At 38.5% G+C, this 18,990-nt stretch overlaps 1 protein-coding gene across 1 annotated transcript in view; it reads right to left on the bottom strand.

Annotated features, from left to right (window-relative positions):
- Positions 1-18,990, bottom strand: part of JMY (junction mediating and regulatory protein, p53 cofactor) — a 100,110-nt gene that overhangs the window by 31,961 nt on the left and 49,159 nt on the right. The window contains exons 2-4 of the mRNA XM_017527719.2: positions 17,631-17,804; positions 6,244-6,394; positions 5,530-5,699 (exon numbers count right to left, since the gene is read on the bottom strand). Coding sequence (XP_017383208.1) covers positions 5,530-5,699; positions 6,244-6,394; positions 17,631-17,804 — 495 coding nt within the window. The remainder of the gene's footprint in view (positions 1-5,529; positions 5,700-6,243; positions 6,395-17,630; positions 17,805-18,990) is intronic.

Genomic DNA, 18,990 nt, shown 5'->3' with positions numbered 1-18,990 from the left:
CTATTACCACAGCATACAAACAGGTAAGATATCTAATGTCAGAAGGCTTTATTCTCAAGTGGGGAATCCTTAAGTTAAAACCTTAGTGTAAGGCCGGGTGCGGTGGCTCAAGCCTGTAATACCAGCACTTTGGGAGGCCGAGGTGGGTGGATCACGAGGTCAAGAGATCAAGACCATCCTGGTCAACATGGTGAAACCCCGTCTCTACTAAAACTACAAAAAATTAACTGGGTATGGTGGCATGTGCCTGTAGTCCCAGCTACTCAGGAAGCTGAGGCAGGAGAATTGCCTGAACCCAGGAGGCGGAGGTTGCGGTGAGCCGAGATCGCGCCATTGCACTCCAGCCTGGGTAACAAGAGCGAAACTCCGTCACACACACGCACACACACACGCGCGCGCGCGCACGCACGCACACACACACACACACACACACACACAAAAAACCTTAGTGTAAACCAGAGTAAAAACCTTAATCTAAGATTACTTTCCAGTGATACTGTTCAGATCCAGGCTATTAGTTCATTTTCACTACTCTGGTTCTACCCAGCTAAGTGACCATTTTCTGCTACGTTCAGGATGCTCTGCTAAGTTCTTCCTCTAGCACTCTGTAAGTTTGTCTCTCCTGTCCAATCTCTTGGCTAAGGAAAAAGGGTGAAAGTCCCCCAGTGACATGCCTTTACATGGTTAGCTGTCTCAACCACAAAGAGAACGGTACTCTGACTGCTGCCCAGGGTCAGTGCACTTTAAAATCACTTGAGAATACAGTGCTACCAAGACACAATATCAAAAATCAAACTGAGAAAGAAAGTGAGTATTCTCTTATAAGCAGTGACCTCACCCCAACTTTCTGATTGAGTGAGTTCTATCTAGACCAAGAGTCCAGAGGTAGATTTGCCAAGGGCTGTGGTCTAAAGATGACCAAAATCTCATCAGAGGAACATAAGCAGTGAAGGAATCTGTTAAATCCCAACCTCTGAAAGGACAAACAATAGATCAGGGGTAGACTTTGGGAAAAGCTAAAGGGTTGTAGAGGCAGAATATATAGGGCTTTTATGAGATCAGCAGAGGAGAAAGAAATGCTATGACTCAGAGAAATCTGTGAGGGCAAAATAATACTCTGAAGTCTCTCTAATCTTCAACGTAGAAGCAAAATCCTTAGTATAAGACATAAAGAGGTATGGAGTGGGTACCCTGCTCCAAATTTCTTCCCTGTTTTAACATCTGAAATTTCCAGACTGAGTTTTCCTGTCCTCAGCTGACAGACACAGAACAGAGTAAAGATAACTAATTCCAGATAATCAAGCAGTGCAGGAAAGGTGGGTGCCACAATGGGGGTGTCTTTTTTTTTTCTGGATTGGTGCAAAAGTGGGGGGTGTCTTTTTTTATACCTGAGAACAGTGCTTTCCTGGGCAAGAAAAAAGAAGCCTTGAAAGTAGTTTAAATAATGAGGAAATATTGGCTATCTTAAAAATTAACTTAGCTCAACTTTTACTCTTCTAAACATACTTTAAGTATGAGGATATCAGTACCCCAACCAAGCTGTAAGGTCCCAATGTGATCCAGGTAATGAATAGCAAAGCCTGAGTTAGACTGAATTCACCCGATTCCCACAACAGCGTTCTTCCACTAGGAAAAATTAGGGACTACCAGTCAAAAAATATGGAAAAAATATCAAAGTGTTGTTATTGTTTTACAGTATATCTAGAAAGGGGATGGAGTACAAATTCATGTCCATACATCCACATAGGTACAATAGACCCTGCTGACTCCATAGTCATTCTATGCATAATAATGATAAAGTAGTTTTCACGTATACCTATTTTGACTGTTCTTTATCATGAAACCAGATGGCACTTCCTGCAAACTATGCAAACTTATTATGCCCTTGTTCTGCCCTTCACCCTACTGTGCTAGAAAATTCTAATGATACTAGAAGTATTAAAAGAGCTACCTGTCGACTGAATCAGTCATTCAAAAAACAGTCACTGAGCATCCACCACTGTTTGAGTTACAGAAAATGTGCAGTCAACAAGAAATGAAATGAAGGCCTAAAAATAAGGCAGAGATGGGAATAGTGGCATGTGCCTGTAATCCCAATGACTTAGGAGGCTGAGACAGTAGGGAGTCTTTGAGCCCCAGGAATTTGAGCTTGCCACAGTGAGCTATAATCACACCACTGTACTCCAGACTGGGTGACAGAGCAACGCTATGTCTTTTTTTTTTTTTTTTTTTTTTTTTTTTGGGGTCATAAAAGCCTTGGACAGCATAAGCAGAAAGATGTTAAGGGCGTTTTCAACCAAAAAAACTTGTAGAAAGAACGAACATGAGAATTAGTACCAGACAAGTCCGAGTATAGATACACGTTCCACCAATAACAACTGCACAAATATGGGTTAACACTAGTTGACAGAATTATCTAAATTCCGCATGACAGAAATCCTGGAAAACAGAAAATTTCCATGATTTATTTAATGTCAAGCCAAATCTCACAATCCATTTGTGGAAAAACATAATCTGAATTTTTCATAAGACTGTTTTTAATCCTTAGTTATTCCATTTAATGTGACCATGTGTTTCATTAGTGGATTAACAACACTTGTCTGGAGTTATATGCTCTATCTTATGCCTTTCTAAAATCTAAAAACAAAACCTAGGATTCTGAAACATCTCTCTTCTCAGGAAATTCAGGTTTATGGGCTTGTAGCACAAAAGGTTATGTTTGAGAATTTAATGATAATATACATGAAGCCAAGGACAGGGCTTAAAACATTTTAAACTTTTCTCCAACTGCTGCCAAAACAGAATTTATATGGTGAAAACAGAACTTAATATAAACTAAGGCCTTTACAGTGGAACTCAGCTTTTTATATTTAGAGACTTTGAAATACACAGTGTGAGCCTATGGAATAATAAAAACTAAAAACCAATCTCCTTGCCTGGACAAGCACCTCAAAAACCCCACTCCTGCTCAGACTCGGGCTGTGTCCACCATATCACAGCTCCTTGCTATTGGAACTTTCTGGCAAGGTCCACACAAAGTGCCACATCACCTAGTCAACGGCATGCTTTGTGAACCCTGAAATGTTGGTTGAGGCAAGTTTTGATGAGGAAATCAGAACATGGGGGGGGATCATTCTGAAATAAGAGCTTCAGATACAGATGGTTTGAGAACCTACTAAAATTGTGTGCAAAACAGTATATAGATATGTATATTACTCTGAGTATAGGGTTCTCATATTCTTAAAGTGGCAAGAATGACCTAAAAGGGATAAGAATGAGTATAATTAAGACTCAGCGCCAGACACAGTGGCTCACACCTTTGATCTCAGAACTTTGGGAGTCCATGACAAGAGGATCTCTTGAGGCCATGAATTAGAGACCAGCCCTGGCAACATACTGAGACCCTCTCTCTATTATAACTAACTAATGTTTTAAAAAATACCCACAAACAGTTAAAGGAGATATAAATTCAAAGCAACAGTATCTACTCCTAAAAGCAGTTAATTTTTTCAAGTCAAACAAAATTTTGCCTGCTTAGGTAATATTTAATATTTCAGTGTTAATTCAGAACATTTATTTCTAGTACAGCATTATGCTTGTGGCAAATATTCCGAAATATTTTACATTTAATTTTTATATTAAATTTAAATTAATTGGAAACATTTTCATTTTTTGGGTGTTTCGATTTTGTCCCATCAGGAAGAACTCTGTTCTAAAAATAACCTATGGGGACAGATCACAGGGTAGTACTGTTTTGCAAAACCTTTACTGGCAAAGCACTATTCTGGGATAGGCTTAATAATTCACATTTACTCTCTTTCTCATGAGTAATGTGGGCATGTTAAATAAATGCTAATAAAACTGGTACAGTACATCACCACACATGTATATATACAAAGCACAATATCTATCTATATTATATACAAAACAAGTAAAAACCTGGCCAAGAATGACTAACTGGCAGTTTTAACAAATACTATGAAGAATTCAAACACAATTCACACTATTACATCAACAGGATGGCCCCAGGGAATAACAGTCCCCCTCCCCAAGATAATCATCTCAAACTCTCAGGGTCCATTTCATCCTCTTCTTTCCTCTACTACTCTAGACCGATTACAGTAAGAGTAGTCAGAAACCTTACCCTCCCCTGCTGCTCTCTTAAGCAGGTGTCCACTGACACAATAACTCAACGTTAGTCAGGTTAGAACAATAATGCTAGACAATATGACGAAGATGGGCTGGGCATGGTGAATCACACCTGTAACTCCAGCACTTCAGGAGACTAATGCAGAAGGATTCCTTGAGCCCAGGAGTTCAAAATCAGCCTAGGCAAGAAAGAGAAACCTCATCTCTACAAAAAACAAGTAAATAAATAAAAATTTGCAAGGTGTAGGGGTGCATGCCTGCTGCTTGAGAGGCTGAGGTAGGAGGACTTGAGCCCCAAGAAGTTGGGGCTTGCGGTGAGCTGTGATCACACCACTGCACTCCAGCCTGGGTACAGAGCAAGACACTGTTTCAACGACAAAGGTGAAGATAAAGGTAGTACTCTATTTCAAGCCAAAAGAGGGATTTAAGTTTAAAAATTCTAGAATTTAAGACACTCCAGAGAGCTAGTAACATGAGAGGAACAAGCTAATTAGAAAATGATATTACAGTAGAAATACCTCAGGGGAACACAAGATGGAGATGAAATCCATGCATAGCAATTCTGAATATAAAGTGTGAATCATTTCCTGGATAAGCCAACAAAAAGATTTCTAGATCACAGGTATACCTTATAGGTTACTTCATACACTATTTCTTAAACAAGTGTAGATAAGTGTAAGCACTTTAAAAATGTCAATGAGGACCAACCTGTTGTATGACCTCAGCCAAAAACAAAACAAAACAAAATGTATTTTACATAAAGCTGTATTCTTATAACTAAAGCAGAGATGATGGTTTTTTCTTCTCTAGAGACTAAAATATACTATTTTAATAAATATATAGTCAGTGGTTTCAAGTCTACAGGGACAACCCACAAAATTGGTATGAATATTTATACCTACATTAATAATAAAAAAGGATAGACAGTGACTATAGAGGGTAGAGAGGAAGTAGGAGATGGGGGAGACCGGTGCGTTCCAGTAGAAATAAAATGGGAAGTTCCAAAATGTAATGGTATAAAAGCATTATATAATCAATCCTAACAAAATGTCACTACCTTAAAAATTTCACTAAATTTCTCTGGTCAGTGAACTTTTTAAAATAATTGCTGGAAATCTTTGCGTTTCACAGTATAAAAAACTTTACAGCAACTAAGAAGTTCTGATGCTGGCTTCTTTGATCAACAGTGCAGTGCTGCCAACCGTAACACTGGGATGCTGTGAAATATGCTGCGTCTAACTCTTCTAATGACCTGTTGTAAGTGTTTTCATCTCATGGAGACAGCATAAAATTACTGCCTATGGAATCAGAAAAATGTCTTGTACAAAGATTAAAATGACGAATGTAGCTTTTTCTGATTTTTCTGATGATTTTTGTTACCTCTTCCTTTAGTGCATGTTTCCGCTGCTCCAAGCATATCTCTTTAGCTCTCATCATCTGCAAAGTTTCTTTAGAAACTGCATACTGGAGTTTTTCCAGCCGTTCAGCAGCCGCTGCCCATGATGCTTTACCAAATTTCTTCTGATCTGCTCGCATTCGATCATACACAGCTATTAATAATTTTTTAAAGAGAAATTAAGACAAACAATACTGAAGTATTTGAAAAAGATTTCACTGGCCACAGAGAAAAACAAATCCTGCTGTCATGATAAACTGCTTATAACAATTTTTAAATATAAATTGAGAGTATCTTAAATTCTAATGTCTTCAACTTGTCCTCAGAAATAACATTCTGCAGTTAAAACATTGTAAAATTAGCTTTTAGAAATTTTAAAAATACTTTCACACGTCCAGTGTCATTAACTTTCAAAGTTTCAAGGAAAACATTAATTCCGTGAGGTTTTATAAGCTTTTCCTCAGTATGTTAGTAGAAACATAATTATTTATAATTCATATTTTAATTATATATATTTGAATATACATCTAGAAAAGACTGATAGGATTTGTCTTAATTTGCTAACAGTGGTCTTCTGTAACTGCTGGGATTATGGGTGATCCTTATATATTTTTCTATGTAATTTTTCTGAACATAAAATACTTAACAACCACCCATTTCCAAAAATACCTAATGGATAATTTTACTGAGAAACTTACCTTTTTGAGCTTTAGCTGTTATTTCAAAATACTTGACAGTAAGATCTTGAATAGACAGTACCGCCATGTGAGCTTTCCGCTGCCAATCAGCATCTTCTTTTTGTAGACTCTCAATTCTTCGAGGTCCCAGATAATCATTCTCCATGGAAATCTTTAGAGACAAAAGGAAAAAATTAAGAAGTTCACTTCTTTCTTCTACCCATTCCTTAAACACTTAAAATTTATATACCACAAAGAATACCTGTTCTTCCCTGCTCCAGAGGAGAAGCTATTAATTTATAAAACAAGTTAATTAACAGTAATACTGAAGATATTTGCCACAGAAACCTATTTCCATTCCGCTCTTTCTTCCATCCCCCTGACTCCGTACATAGGCAACAGATATATACCAAAATGTTAAGACTGACTGTTTTTTAATTGTCTCAATGAGGAATTTATTTCCTCCTCTATGATAAACTATATTTTTTAGTTAAGACTTATTTGTGCCCCCCCAATTATTTAAATTGTTTATTTAACAGCCACTAAATAAAACAATTGAAAACTTGGATTTTCAGATGGACAATATAAAAATCAGCCTATTTGCATACTGAAAAGACTTTAGATAACAGTAACAGAGGAAGGCCGGGTATGGTAGCTCAGATAGATGAAAATCAAAGGATGGACAGGAATGAACTGGGTGAATGCTAAAACAAAATTTAAAGAAGTGATAATATTAAAAGTATATTTCAAAACACTACACAAGTATGTTTTAACACGGAAGAAGGTACAATCAAGGACTGCAATGGATCACTTATATACACAATCTTGCTTTACCATATATAGAGAAACGATTATTAGCAAGTCATATATGAAACCAATGACAACCTTATCAGAATAAATTAAAAAAAAAAAAAAACAGGCAAAATGTTAACCCACCCATGACGCACTTAAAGAAAACACTGATCGTGCCACTATTAGATAGGATTCGTATTGATCACTGGTTCCCATGCATGTGTATTAAGCACAGTAAGGGAGGATCCCCAGACTTCGGTGCGAACTGGGTAAAGAAAGAACTGAGGCAGCACAAGATCACAGTGCACAATGTCATGTGGGTGTTTCCAGCAGGGCCAGCCCACTCCTCTCCTGAAGTGTACTTGTACTTCCCAAATAAACTTTTTTTGGTTTACAAAAAAAAAAAAAAGAAAGAAAACACTGATCAAGCATCATTAAGCCACTAGAAAGCTTATCATGAATTCTGAAGGTAGAAATAATGCAACCTATCATATATATATACGTGTGTGTGTGTGTGTGTGTATTTTTTTTTTTTTTTTTGAGAAGGAGTCTCATTTTGTTGCCCAAGTTAGAGTACAGTGGTGTTATCTTGGCTTGCTGCAACCACTGCCTCTCAGGTTCAAGCGATTCTCCTGCCTCAGTGTCCTGAATAGCTGGGATTATAGGTGCCTGCCACCACACCAGGCTAATTTTTGTATTTTTAGTAGAGATGGGGTTTTGCCATGTTGACCAGGTTGGTCTCAAACTCCTGACCTCAAATGATCTGCCCGCCTTGGCCTCCCAAAATGTGATTCACCACACCCGGCCTACAACCCATATTCTCTAACCAATGCTGTGAAAGGAAAACAAAGTCTCAGGAACCCAATTTCACTATGTGAAAGAGCAAGATAAGCTTGGGAGTTGAGTCATGCAAAAATTGCTTTCCTTTTTGCTCCCAAACAGGGAGAACTGCTTGTGACCAAGAGTTCGAGACCAACCTTGGCAACATAGCAAGACCCTATCTCTATTAATAAAAAAAAGGGAAAAAAGAACTAGAGTATTTTTTTTTTTAAAGTCATGAATGAGCATGCCTAGGACACTAAGTGGAGCATCAGGTGTAGAGATCTGGGTGCAGTCTGGGCAGACTTTCTAAATGGAATAATGAGAATATCTGGAAATATTAAGAGTAGAATTTTATATTAAGAGTAGAATTTTAGCCAGATACTACAGATGGTTAAGTGTGTCTCTGGGTAAAACACCTTTGAGAAAAATAAAAGGTATTGTGGGGAAAGAACATCAGCTGCAGGCCACGAGGTCAAAAGATCATGATTATCCTGGCCAATGTGGTAAAACCCCATCTCCACTAAAAATACAAAAATTAGCTGGTCGTGGTGACATGAACCTGTAGTCCCAGCTACTCAGGAGGCTGTGGCAGGAAAATCACTTGAACTCAAGAGGCGGAGGCTGCAGTGAGCCAAGATCACATCACTGCACTCCAGCCTGGTGACAGAGCAAGACTCTGTCTCAGAAAAATATTTTTAAAAGTCAGTTGTGTAGGTGAGGACAAACTTCACTGAGGTTCATTAAATATAGATGGCTTTGAAGAAGCGGTGGGATTCTGATAGGTACCTAAGGAGAGAAAACCACTGAAAAGGCATGCTGGGGCAAGGACCAACCTGAGCAAAAGCCTAAAAACTTTTGTTCCTGTTAAAGGACAGAGGGCAGTCCAGCCTGCTTGCTTTCAGGAGGGAAAAGTAAAAGTAATGAGAGATACTAAGAAAGTAGATTGTTATCATATGAGGTTTTCTTAAAAGACATTTAAAAAGTCAGGCAAAGGACTGTGTATTTTATTTGACAGGAAACCACTGTGGGATTCTAAGTACTAAATGGCATATTTAGACTTCATCTTAGATTTAAGGATTCCAGTGGAGTTGTTTGCTATAACAAAATCGGTATGTGTGCTTTCTTTTATTGCGATTACCTCTGAATTTAAAATATGCAGGTTTAAAAGCATACACTTAGTATTTACAAGTACGGAATAGAAATTTAATAATGCTATAAGTCAAAACTTAAAACTCTTAGGATATTCTAAGTTTTTTTTCAACAACATTATTACACTGTATTTCACAATACAAAGAAAGACAAATGAAAAATATGAGAAGTTATAGCATTTTTGAAAAGTCTAAATCCTTTGACAATTACGTGAAGATAACATAGTTTGCTACCTTAATATATTCAAATATATAGACTGTGAAATATTCAAATGCTCAGTATGCTTTTCTTTTAAGCTGCTTTTTAACTGACTTTAAATTTTCCTTTAGAGATGGGGTCTCACTATGTTGCCCAGGCTGGAGTGCAGGGGCTAGTCACAGGCACAATTCACACTGCAGCCTCAAACTCCTGGCCTCAAATGTTCTCCTGCCTCAGTCTCCCAGCAAGCTGAGACTACAAGTGCACACCACCTTGCCCAGCCTTTAACTGACTTTTAAAACTCGGCAGCTATTAACATCTGTCCAACTGTTAAAGATCCATAATTAGTTTATTGTAACTGAGACCTTATGCTAGTTCCCCCTAATGTTTAAAGTCCGAAGACCTATGTACATTCTTGTCCAGCCATCTCCAAGTTCATCCTTCTATCTTGTGAAGCTAGGTTTGGGACTGCAAATCACATTTAGCCTTTGCCAATAGCAGAGTTTGGAAGAGGGAGGAGATATGCTTCTGTCTGCATCCCTAGACTTCAACTGGCTGCTGTTCCTGTCAGCATCACCCCAGCCTTACTTCGCCGCAGCCATCAGCAGTTCCTTTCTGAAGCAATATGAGACTCTAATTTGCAGTTTTTCAACCATAGGCTCATAGTACAACCCCATGACAAACCAACCCCTCAGAACGGAATCCTCTGAGAACTAGGTCTCTGCATTGAAAACCAGGCAAGCAATGCTCTTTTTTTTCAGGTCAGCTCCACAGGGTTCCTCCTCTACGCTTAAGTTTTAATAATTCCAATCCCTTCCCTTTGTTTCTCCAACCCTAGGAGTGGTAGCTGTTTTTACAATTGCTTCCTCTGAGGTACCTTAGCATTACTTTCTTGCCTCCTCAATCATCTGGTTAACAACTTTATACCAAGTTGGCAAATTCTTTATACTAGATTCTCTCTGTTGAAATAACTAGTTTTTCTGACTAGATCTCAACAGATAAACTATGGAACAGAAATTTAATAAAAAGAATGTTCAGAATTCAAAAATCTTAAAAATCATTTTTACTTGCATGGTTAGGTCCCTGTATCATTTATCAATAGAAAAGAAAGAAAAAGAACTGTAAAAACTTGCATTATGGCTTTTCTTTTCCCCCCTGAGATGGAGTCTCACTCTGTCACCCAGGCTGGAGTGCAGTAGTGCCATCTCTGCTCACTGCAACCTCTACCTCCTGGGTTCAAGAGATTCTCCTGCCTCGGCCTCCTGAGTAGCTGGGATTACAGAAGCAAGCCACTATGTCCAGCTTTTTTTATTTTTAGCACAGATTGGGTTTCACAATGTTAGCCAGGCTGGTTGTGAACTCCTGACCTCAGGTGATCTGCCCACCTTGGCCTCCCAAAGTTCTGATATTACTGGCATGAGCCACTGCACCCAGCGCATTATGGCTTTTGGAAGAGGGGAAAAAAAATTTTTTTTTAATCTTGTGTTATTTGAAAGTAACTTGTACTTTATTGGATTAATATCTTTAACTTTATAATATGTATACAGCTACAAATACACAGAACACAAACATGCTTTCCATGCTTTTTAATGCTGTTTTTTTTAAACTGATTTGAAGTTTCATAGCTTTAATGTTGCAGCCAATTGGTAAGGAACTTGTTTAATAGTTTATTGTACCTAAGATATTAAGCAAGGGTACTGAGTACTTTTCCTAACTTGGCAAGTTTGAAGATGTGCAGCACTGGTTAGTTGGATCATGTGCTAAAAACAATGACACCTCTGTTTTCAGTCTCAGTGCTAGAAAGAAAACAGGGCCTGTCTTTAACATGGAAAAAAGTGTGTGCCAGCTAGGATAGTCAAACTAGTTTATAAATACAAATTTCCTGGCATGGAATTATTGTGAAGTACAGCACTTGGATACTGGCTTTTATGTAAGAAACATAGTAGGGGGAAAATCCACCTTAGATTCTTTGGCAAAATAAATGCCAAGATAAATCAGTGAATGTACCATCACGAAAAAGATGAGGGGGAAAAAACTGTGAATATACTAATGTAACAGCATCTATAACGCAAATTTTCCAGGCCCTGGGGTTGCCTGAAGATGACTCTTGAATGATCTAACAACATGATTAGCTTAGGCAGCATGTATTCATGGATTTTTATATTCAGAGCAAATATTGAGAGATTCTTAAATATCCAAATGTGAGAAACTATGCTTTTAAAAAAAAGTTAAGAGAAATTGAAACACACATGAACTAAAGGAAAATATAGCTCAGGTGAGATACGAGTATCTTAATGCATAATGGTGGCACTACATAGTTTATAGCATGCATGTAGTGGATGGATACAGTGGTAAAAATTGCACCCTGCACAATAAACAGCACCTGACCAAGGGGGCAAAGTAGATAATGAAATGCAGCTCACGCTTTGCCAGGCCATGTGTATTTCTACACTTGATCAGAAGGGGCTCTTTTCTAATTAGTTTGATGGGTGAGTGGGGTGGGTGCCTTTTTCTATTTCACAGAAAGGCACCTACAGACCTGCCCTGAAGGCTGGCATAAGAATGAAATGCACATTCCAGAATTTACCAGGAGACAATTGGCAAAATGAGGTGACTGGCTACAAAAGAAAGAAATGCAAGTGCCTTTCAGTTTCTAGCTTATTTACTTTCAGGAATATTTAAAAATAAGTTGGACAATCTGTTTGAAGGGCTTATGATTGATCAAGACGATGAGTAAAGGCCAACTGGCTCTGACCCATTAAAGACACCAGATTTAAAAATCTATGGGTTCATCTAGTTTCAACTTCATTTTACTTTCATTTGAAAGTAACTTGTACTTTGTTGTTGGATTAACATCTTTACCTTCACAATGTGTTTACAGCTACAAATACAAAGAACACAAACAAGCTTTCTGTGCTTCTTAATGCTGTTGAAGTTTCATAGCTTTAATGCTCCGGCCAACTGGCAAGACCCAGAAAAGCTCCAACCCTGAAAAATTGTAGCCTTCAGTTCAGTATGGGAAATCCTTAAGCTGTTTCAAGTCCTATTTTATTAGCGTAGTAGTTCTCAAACTTAAGTGTGTAGCATAATCACCTGGAAAGCTTGTCAAAACAAAGACCACTGAAGTCCATTCCCAGAGTTTCAGTAGACATCTGTGGAGGTGAAGCCCAAGGATTTGTATTTCTAACAGGGTTCCAGGCTATACTGATACTGCTAGTCAGGGGAATCACAATTTTGAGACCTAATATAGTAGACTTACAATCTGTGGGCTCCCTAAAGAGGTGTCTATCTCAGAAAGACTTCCAGGCCTAAAATAATGCTGGTAGGCAGAAGCTGCTTAATGCTTAACAGGTGAGATAGTATATGTTAATATCGTAAATATTAAATGTAAAAACAAATATAAATACATTATACATCTGGGATGCTAAGTTACCTTCTTTCCTATCATACTTTAATACCTAGGTTAATGAAACCATTGGAAATCAAGCTCTACATACAGAGAAAAGGTCAATTATTTGGTTAACAACGTTATACCTAGTTAACAAATTCTTTTTTTCCCCTTTCTTAGAGCATTTCATGCATATCTTTGAACAAACAAATTCTTTATATTAAATTCTCTCTGCTGACTGCCGGACTCAGACGCTCAGGTCCTGTAATCCCAGTACTTTGGGAGGTTAAGGCGGGTGGGATCACCTGAGGTCAGTAGCTCGAGACCAGCCTGACTACCATGGAGAAACCCCGTCTCTAATAAGAAATACAAAATTAGCCAGGCGTGGTGGGGCATGCCTGTAATCCCATCTACTCAGGAGGCCAAGTGAGGCAGGAGAATCACTTGAACCCAGGAGGTGGAAGTTAAGGTGAGCCAAGATCGTGCCATTGCACCCCAGCCTGGGCAACAAGAGCGAAAGTACATCTCAAAAAATAAAATAATAATAATAATAATTCTCTCTGTTGAAGTAACCAGTCTGATATTCTGATTAGAACCCAACAGACACAACTGTCCATAGAACGTAACAGCATTCCAGCCATCTTTCCTCTCATTTCCTATTAATCCTTAGACTAAAGGCACATCACACAATTCACACCCTGTGGATAAAGCAGGTTTTGCTATCAAATGCATGTGTTCAAGCCCAACCATGCTACTCTCTAGCAACCATCAATGGTGCTGGATTGGTGTGAAGATTCAATTAAGTAACTGCCAATACCACACTGCCTGGATCAAGCACCAAGTACAAGCACTAAACCATTCCTCTTTGTACATCTCTTTATCAGAAATATTCTCCACTCCAAACACCAAAAGAGACTGTAACGTACCCATTCCCTACTGAAAATTCTTCATTCTTCAGTAGTGAAGCCCTAGACAGTCCCTCTTTTTACATATATCTTTAGGCACTGTTGATCATCCCATTTTGTGTGCTTCTTATATAAGTGTGTACATTCTTTGCATTTAACGTCAGCTTTATTGAGATATAACTTGCACACAAAAGGCAACATTTTGAGTGTAAATTTTGATTTATTTTGACAAATTTATACACTCATTTAACAACCATTAAAATCTAGATTTAAATAATCTCTCCAAAGATGTCTTTGGTGCCTGCTCCCTCTCAGTCAGTTTCCCCTAAACCACCCCAGGCAACAACTATTTAGTTTTCTGTCAGTACAGATCTGAATGATCATTTCCAGAATTTCAAATAAAGGTATCACAAACTTTATGCTCTGTGTCAGGCAACCTTTCCTCAGCATATTTCCTGTAAGCAATCTTATTAAGGCTTAATTTACATACAAACAAGTGAATATATTTAGAATGGTCAACTCAGTGAGTTTTGACATCTGTATACACTTCTGAAACATTAATCAAATACTGACTATTTTCATCACCTACAAAAGATTCTTCGTGCCCCTTTGAAGTCCATCCCCCTTTAGGCATTATATACTATTTTGTATTTGCTTCTTTGACTTAGCATGATTTTAAGATTTATCCATGCTGTGCCTATCAGTTCATTCCTTTGCATTGCTGAAAATTATTCTATTATAGTCACATGCAGTGTGATGATGTTTCCGTCAACAATGAGACACATATACAATGGGGGTTTGATAAAATTATATTGGCACTGAAAAATCTGATTGGCCTAGTGACATTTCGATGATCCTGACCCTGTGTAGGCCCTAGGCTAATGTGTGATTGTGTTTCAGTTTTTAACAAAAAGGTTTTAAAAGTAAAAAAAATTTCTTTCTATTACTAACAGATCTTAGTAATTACAAAAAATCTGGGTACAGATTTTTTTAACTTGAAAGTAACAAGTAATCAGTAATGCAGTTTAAAAAAAAAATCTTTGGAATCAGAGATACCTGATTTGAGTACTGTTATGAGTTCTACCACTCAGAAATTAGCTGTGAACAAGTACATAATTATCCCAATATTGGTTTTCTTATCTATGAAGTAGGAAACAGTACCCAACTTACAAGGTTGTGTGATAATTAAATTAGCTAATCTATGTAAAGCCAACACATCTCAAACTAATGAAATGTATGAGTTGCTAACTAAATCTAATTGACTTAGTTAAACTTGTATTTGCAAATTCACAAATAAAAGAATAGTCATGGTTGATGGGGCATTTTCTCAGTGTCTTAGAAAAAGAAATAAGGTGAAATATCATTTTTACTATCAGAAAAGACAAATTTTCAAAATATATTTTCTGTTCCTCTTCACCTACATTCTACTATCCAGGAAAAAGGTGGCAGCTATGTGATGCTAGTGGACGATACAGCCTGACGAGTAGGACAATTTGCTAATATTAATACCCAATACAAATTGTGATATAAGTATATGAAAGAATGTGTATAGATTCTGGATAGTCAGTGCTATGCTGTACGGACTGTCTGCTAAACAATGCAGCAGTCTAAAGTAGGTGGGTGTCCATGTCTTCCAGTTTATTAATGGCCTTCTAGTCAAGTTCTTCAGACACGCATCTATAACTCATTTAAAGAAACAGGAATTTCCAGGCCAGGCATGGTGCCTCATGTCTGTAATCACAGCACTTTGGAAGGCCAAGGCAGGTGGATCACGAGGTCAGGACTTCAAGACCACCCTGGCCAAGATGGTGAAACCCCATCTCTACTAAAAATACAAAAATTAACCAGGCATGGTGGGAGGTGCCTGTAATCCCGGCTACTTGGGGGGCTGAGGCAGAGAGCTGCTTAAACTCGGGAAGCAGAGGTTGCAGTGAGCCGAGATCGCACTACTGCACTCCAGCCTGAGCGACAGAGTGAGACTTCATCTCAAAAAAAAAAAAAAAAAAAAAAAAAAAAGAAAAGAAAAGAAAAGAAACAGGTATTTCCAGGCTGGACAATGGCTCATGTCTGTAATCCCAGCACTTTGGGCAGCCAAGGTGGGCAAATTGCTTGGGCTCAAGAGTTTGAGACATGCCTGGGTAACAGAGGGAGACCTCCGTCTCTACAAAAATTACAACACAAAAAACAGCTGGGCATGGTCGTGTACACCCATGGTCCCACCTATTTGTGGGGCTGAGCTGGGAGGACTGCTTCAGCCCCGGACATCAAGACTGCAATGAGCTGAGATCATGCCACTGTACTCCAGCCTAGGTGACAAAGATGCTGTCTCAAAAACAAAAACAAAAAAGAAACAAATTTCCAGCATCTAAAAATTCTTTGTTCCATGTTACCATTTTTTTCCCCATGTTACCATTTTAACCCAAATGCCAAATTTATGATAAAACTGACTGACCGAAACCAAAACCAAAACCCCTCAAAAAGCTGGGAGCACAGTATCTTTCAAAGGTATTTATCAGGAGTCCGTCGGAGTCAGGTGACTGTCCTACTCTCCACCCTGACACATTAGTAAGGAGAAAATAAGACAGACAACCTGACCTTCTCATACATTTCAAATATACTCATCCATGTCCGCATGCATAAGGTTCTTAGAATAATTGCTAATTTTCTCAAAGACTCAATCTTATATAATGATATTCCAACTCAATCTATTATGTAAAAAGACAACTTTAGTGTTCTAGTTCAGCACCATTCATATGTGAATTACACATAACATTTAAGGTCAGCTATAAAATCAAACTCTTAAATGCTTATCTCAAAAAATGTTTTTTCACCCACATTGTGGAGGAAAAAAAATTTACTTATTTATTTATTTATTTATTTATTTATTTATTGAGATGGAGTCTTGCTCTGTCCTCCAGGCTGGGGAGCAACGGCATGATCTCGACTCACTGAAACCTCTGCCTTCTGGGTTCAAGTGATTCTCCTGCCTCAGCCTCCATGTCCAGCTACTTTTTGTAGTTTTAGTAGAGAAGGGGTTTCACTATGTTGGCAGGGCTGGTCTTGAACTCCTGACCTCAGGTGATCCACCTGCCTTGGCCTCCAAAAGAACTAGGATTACAGGCACAAAGCCTCTGGGCCCAGCCGAAAAGATTTTTTTTTATGTGTAATATGCTTCATATACTACTAAAAAAAAATCATGTATATAAAGTTCTGCCATTAAAAACTTAAAACTTACCTAATAAGTTCTTCGAAAAGAAATGCTTCCATAACTGGCTGGGTATGGTGGCTCACAAACCTGTAGTCCCAGAATGTTGGGAGGCCAGGGTGGGCAGATCCCTTGAGCCCAGGAGTTTGAGACCAGCCTGGGCAATATGATGAGATCCCATCTCAAAAAAAAAAAAAAAAAAAAAGCTCCTAACACTTTTTTTTTTTCTTGGAGACAAGGTATTGCCCAGGCTGAAGTACAGTGGCACATTCATGGCTGACTGCGGCCTCAACCTCCCGGCTTCAAGCAATCTTCTGCCCACCTCAGCCTCCTGAGTAGCTAGGACTACAGACATGCATTATCACATCCAGCTAATTTGTTTTTTGATTTTTTTTTTTTTTTTTTTTTGGTAGAGACAGGTTCCCTATGTTGCCCAGGCTGTTCCCAAGCTCCAGAGCTCAAGTGATCCTCTTGTCTCAGCCTCCCAAAATGTTGAGATTATAGGCATGAGGCACCATACTCAGCCTGCCCAAAACTTCTGGTAATGAAGTCTAAGACTACACAGTCTCCGAAACATTAAAGAGGAGACACGACTAGAGGAGGAAGGAAAGTACAGGAAAGGGAAAAATATTTCCCACTGTATCACGACTTTGTGCTAACTTGAACACATTACTTTCTGGGCTATCCTCAACCTTGGCTACTCAGCAGAATTGCCTTTTGAGGTGCTTTAGAATGGATGCTCAAGGCTATAGCCCTAATCTACCAAACAAGAAACTTTGCAGAAAAAGGACCAGGTGCCCCCTTTTCTGTCTTTTTTTTTTTTTTTTTTTTTTTTTTTTTTTTTTTTTTTTTTTTTTTTTTTTTTTTTTTTTGAAGTTCCTCTAGTGGATGACACATGTCCATTCAGGCTGACGACTATAAAAGAGGCAGGCTACTAGTTAAAAAATACCTTGATCTGCTGTCTTCGTAGCATGGCAAGTTCTCTCATGTCTCGGAATGGCTGTAGTAAATACTGATAGAGTTCAGTTGTAGCTTCTGCAAGGCTGCTGTAGGCTTCATCCTCCAACTGATACAAATCCAGAAGCTCCACCATGCTCTCTGTGTTCTTGTGCTTATCCAAGAGCTGTGGAACAAGACAGTTTCACAAATAATGAAAATCAATTCTATGTGAGGGAACGAAGCGGGATAAGAAGAAAAAAAAAAAGAAAGAAAATCAATTCTAATAACCTATGAATACTTGCTTTGAACTCCCTCCCTATCATGTGAGGACCTCGGAACCCCAAAACACGGAAGCAAGAGGGAACTAAAAGCACTGACTGCTTTTCGTCACTATCTCCATGCTTCAGATGTCTCAGTACTCAAGACCTTTGTCTGAATCATTCTTTTGAGGCTCAATGTATTGAGCTTAGCCTTAACTCTTCTGGAAACTTTTTTTTTTCCCTTTTTTTCTGAGACAGGGTTTCACTCCTGTCACCCAGGCTGGAGTGCAATCGTGCGATCTCAGCTTGGGGCAACCTCCACCTACCGGGCTCAAGTGATTCTCCTGCCTTAACCTCCCATATAGCTGGGACTACAGGTGCACACCACCACACCTAGTTAGGCTTGTTAGTTTCTTATTTTTTTATTTTTGTAGAGATGGGGTCACATCATGTTGCCCAGGCTAGTCTTGAAATCCATGGCTCAAGAGATCCACCCTCCTCAGCCTCCCAAAGTACTGGGATTACAGGTGTGAGCCACTGCACTGGACCCCCAATTTTTTTCTACTATCTAGTAGGAAAAAAATCATCTGGGTCTGGAACATTTCCAATAAATTTCTTCAATTTCTACTTGTCACCTCCTTCAAAATCATGGTCAGGCAATGGCCTAGGAGTTGGACATACAAAAACATGTTCCTGGTCCTCAAGAGTTTATAGTGTAGAGAATAAACAGAAAACAATTATTAATTTTATTTTATAAAAAATTATTTTTCCCAATGGTTTTTCAAGAGATAAAGAATTTCAAATTGTGATAAATATTATGAAAATTATAAATAAATGTTTAGAAAAGAATGAGGCTGGGTGGAGTGGCTCATACCAATAATCCCAACACTTTGGGAGGTCAAGGTAAGAGGACTGCTTAAGGCCAAGAGTTTGAGACAGGCCTGGTCAATGTGGTAAGACCTTGTCTGTATAAAAACAGTAATTTGCTGGGGGCAGTGGCTCACACCTATAGTCCCAGCACTTTGGGAGGCCAAGGTTGGCAGATCACAAGGTCAAGAGATCGAGACCATCCTGGCCCAACATGGTGAAACCCTGTCTCTACTGAAAATA

Source organism: Cebus imitator, unplaced genomic scaffold (genome assembly GCF_001604975.1).
Source record: "Cebus imitator isolate Cc_AM_T3 unplaced genomic scaffold, Cebus_imitator-1.0 Scaffold50, whole genome shotgun sequence".
NCBI classification, from domain to species: domain Eukaryota; kingdom Metazoa; phylum Chordata; class Mammalia; order Primates; family Cebidae; genus Cebus; species Cebus imitator.
The sequence above is the reverse complement of the archived record's forward strand: the minus strand, read 5'-3'. Positions and strand labels throughout refer to the sequence as shown.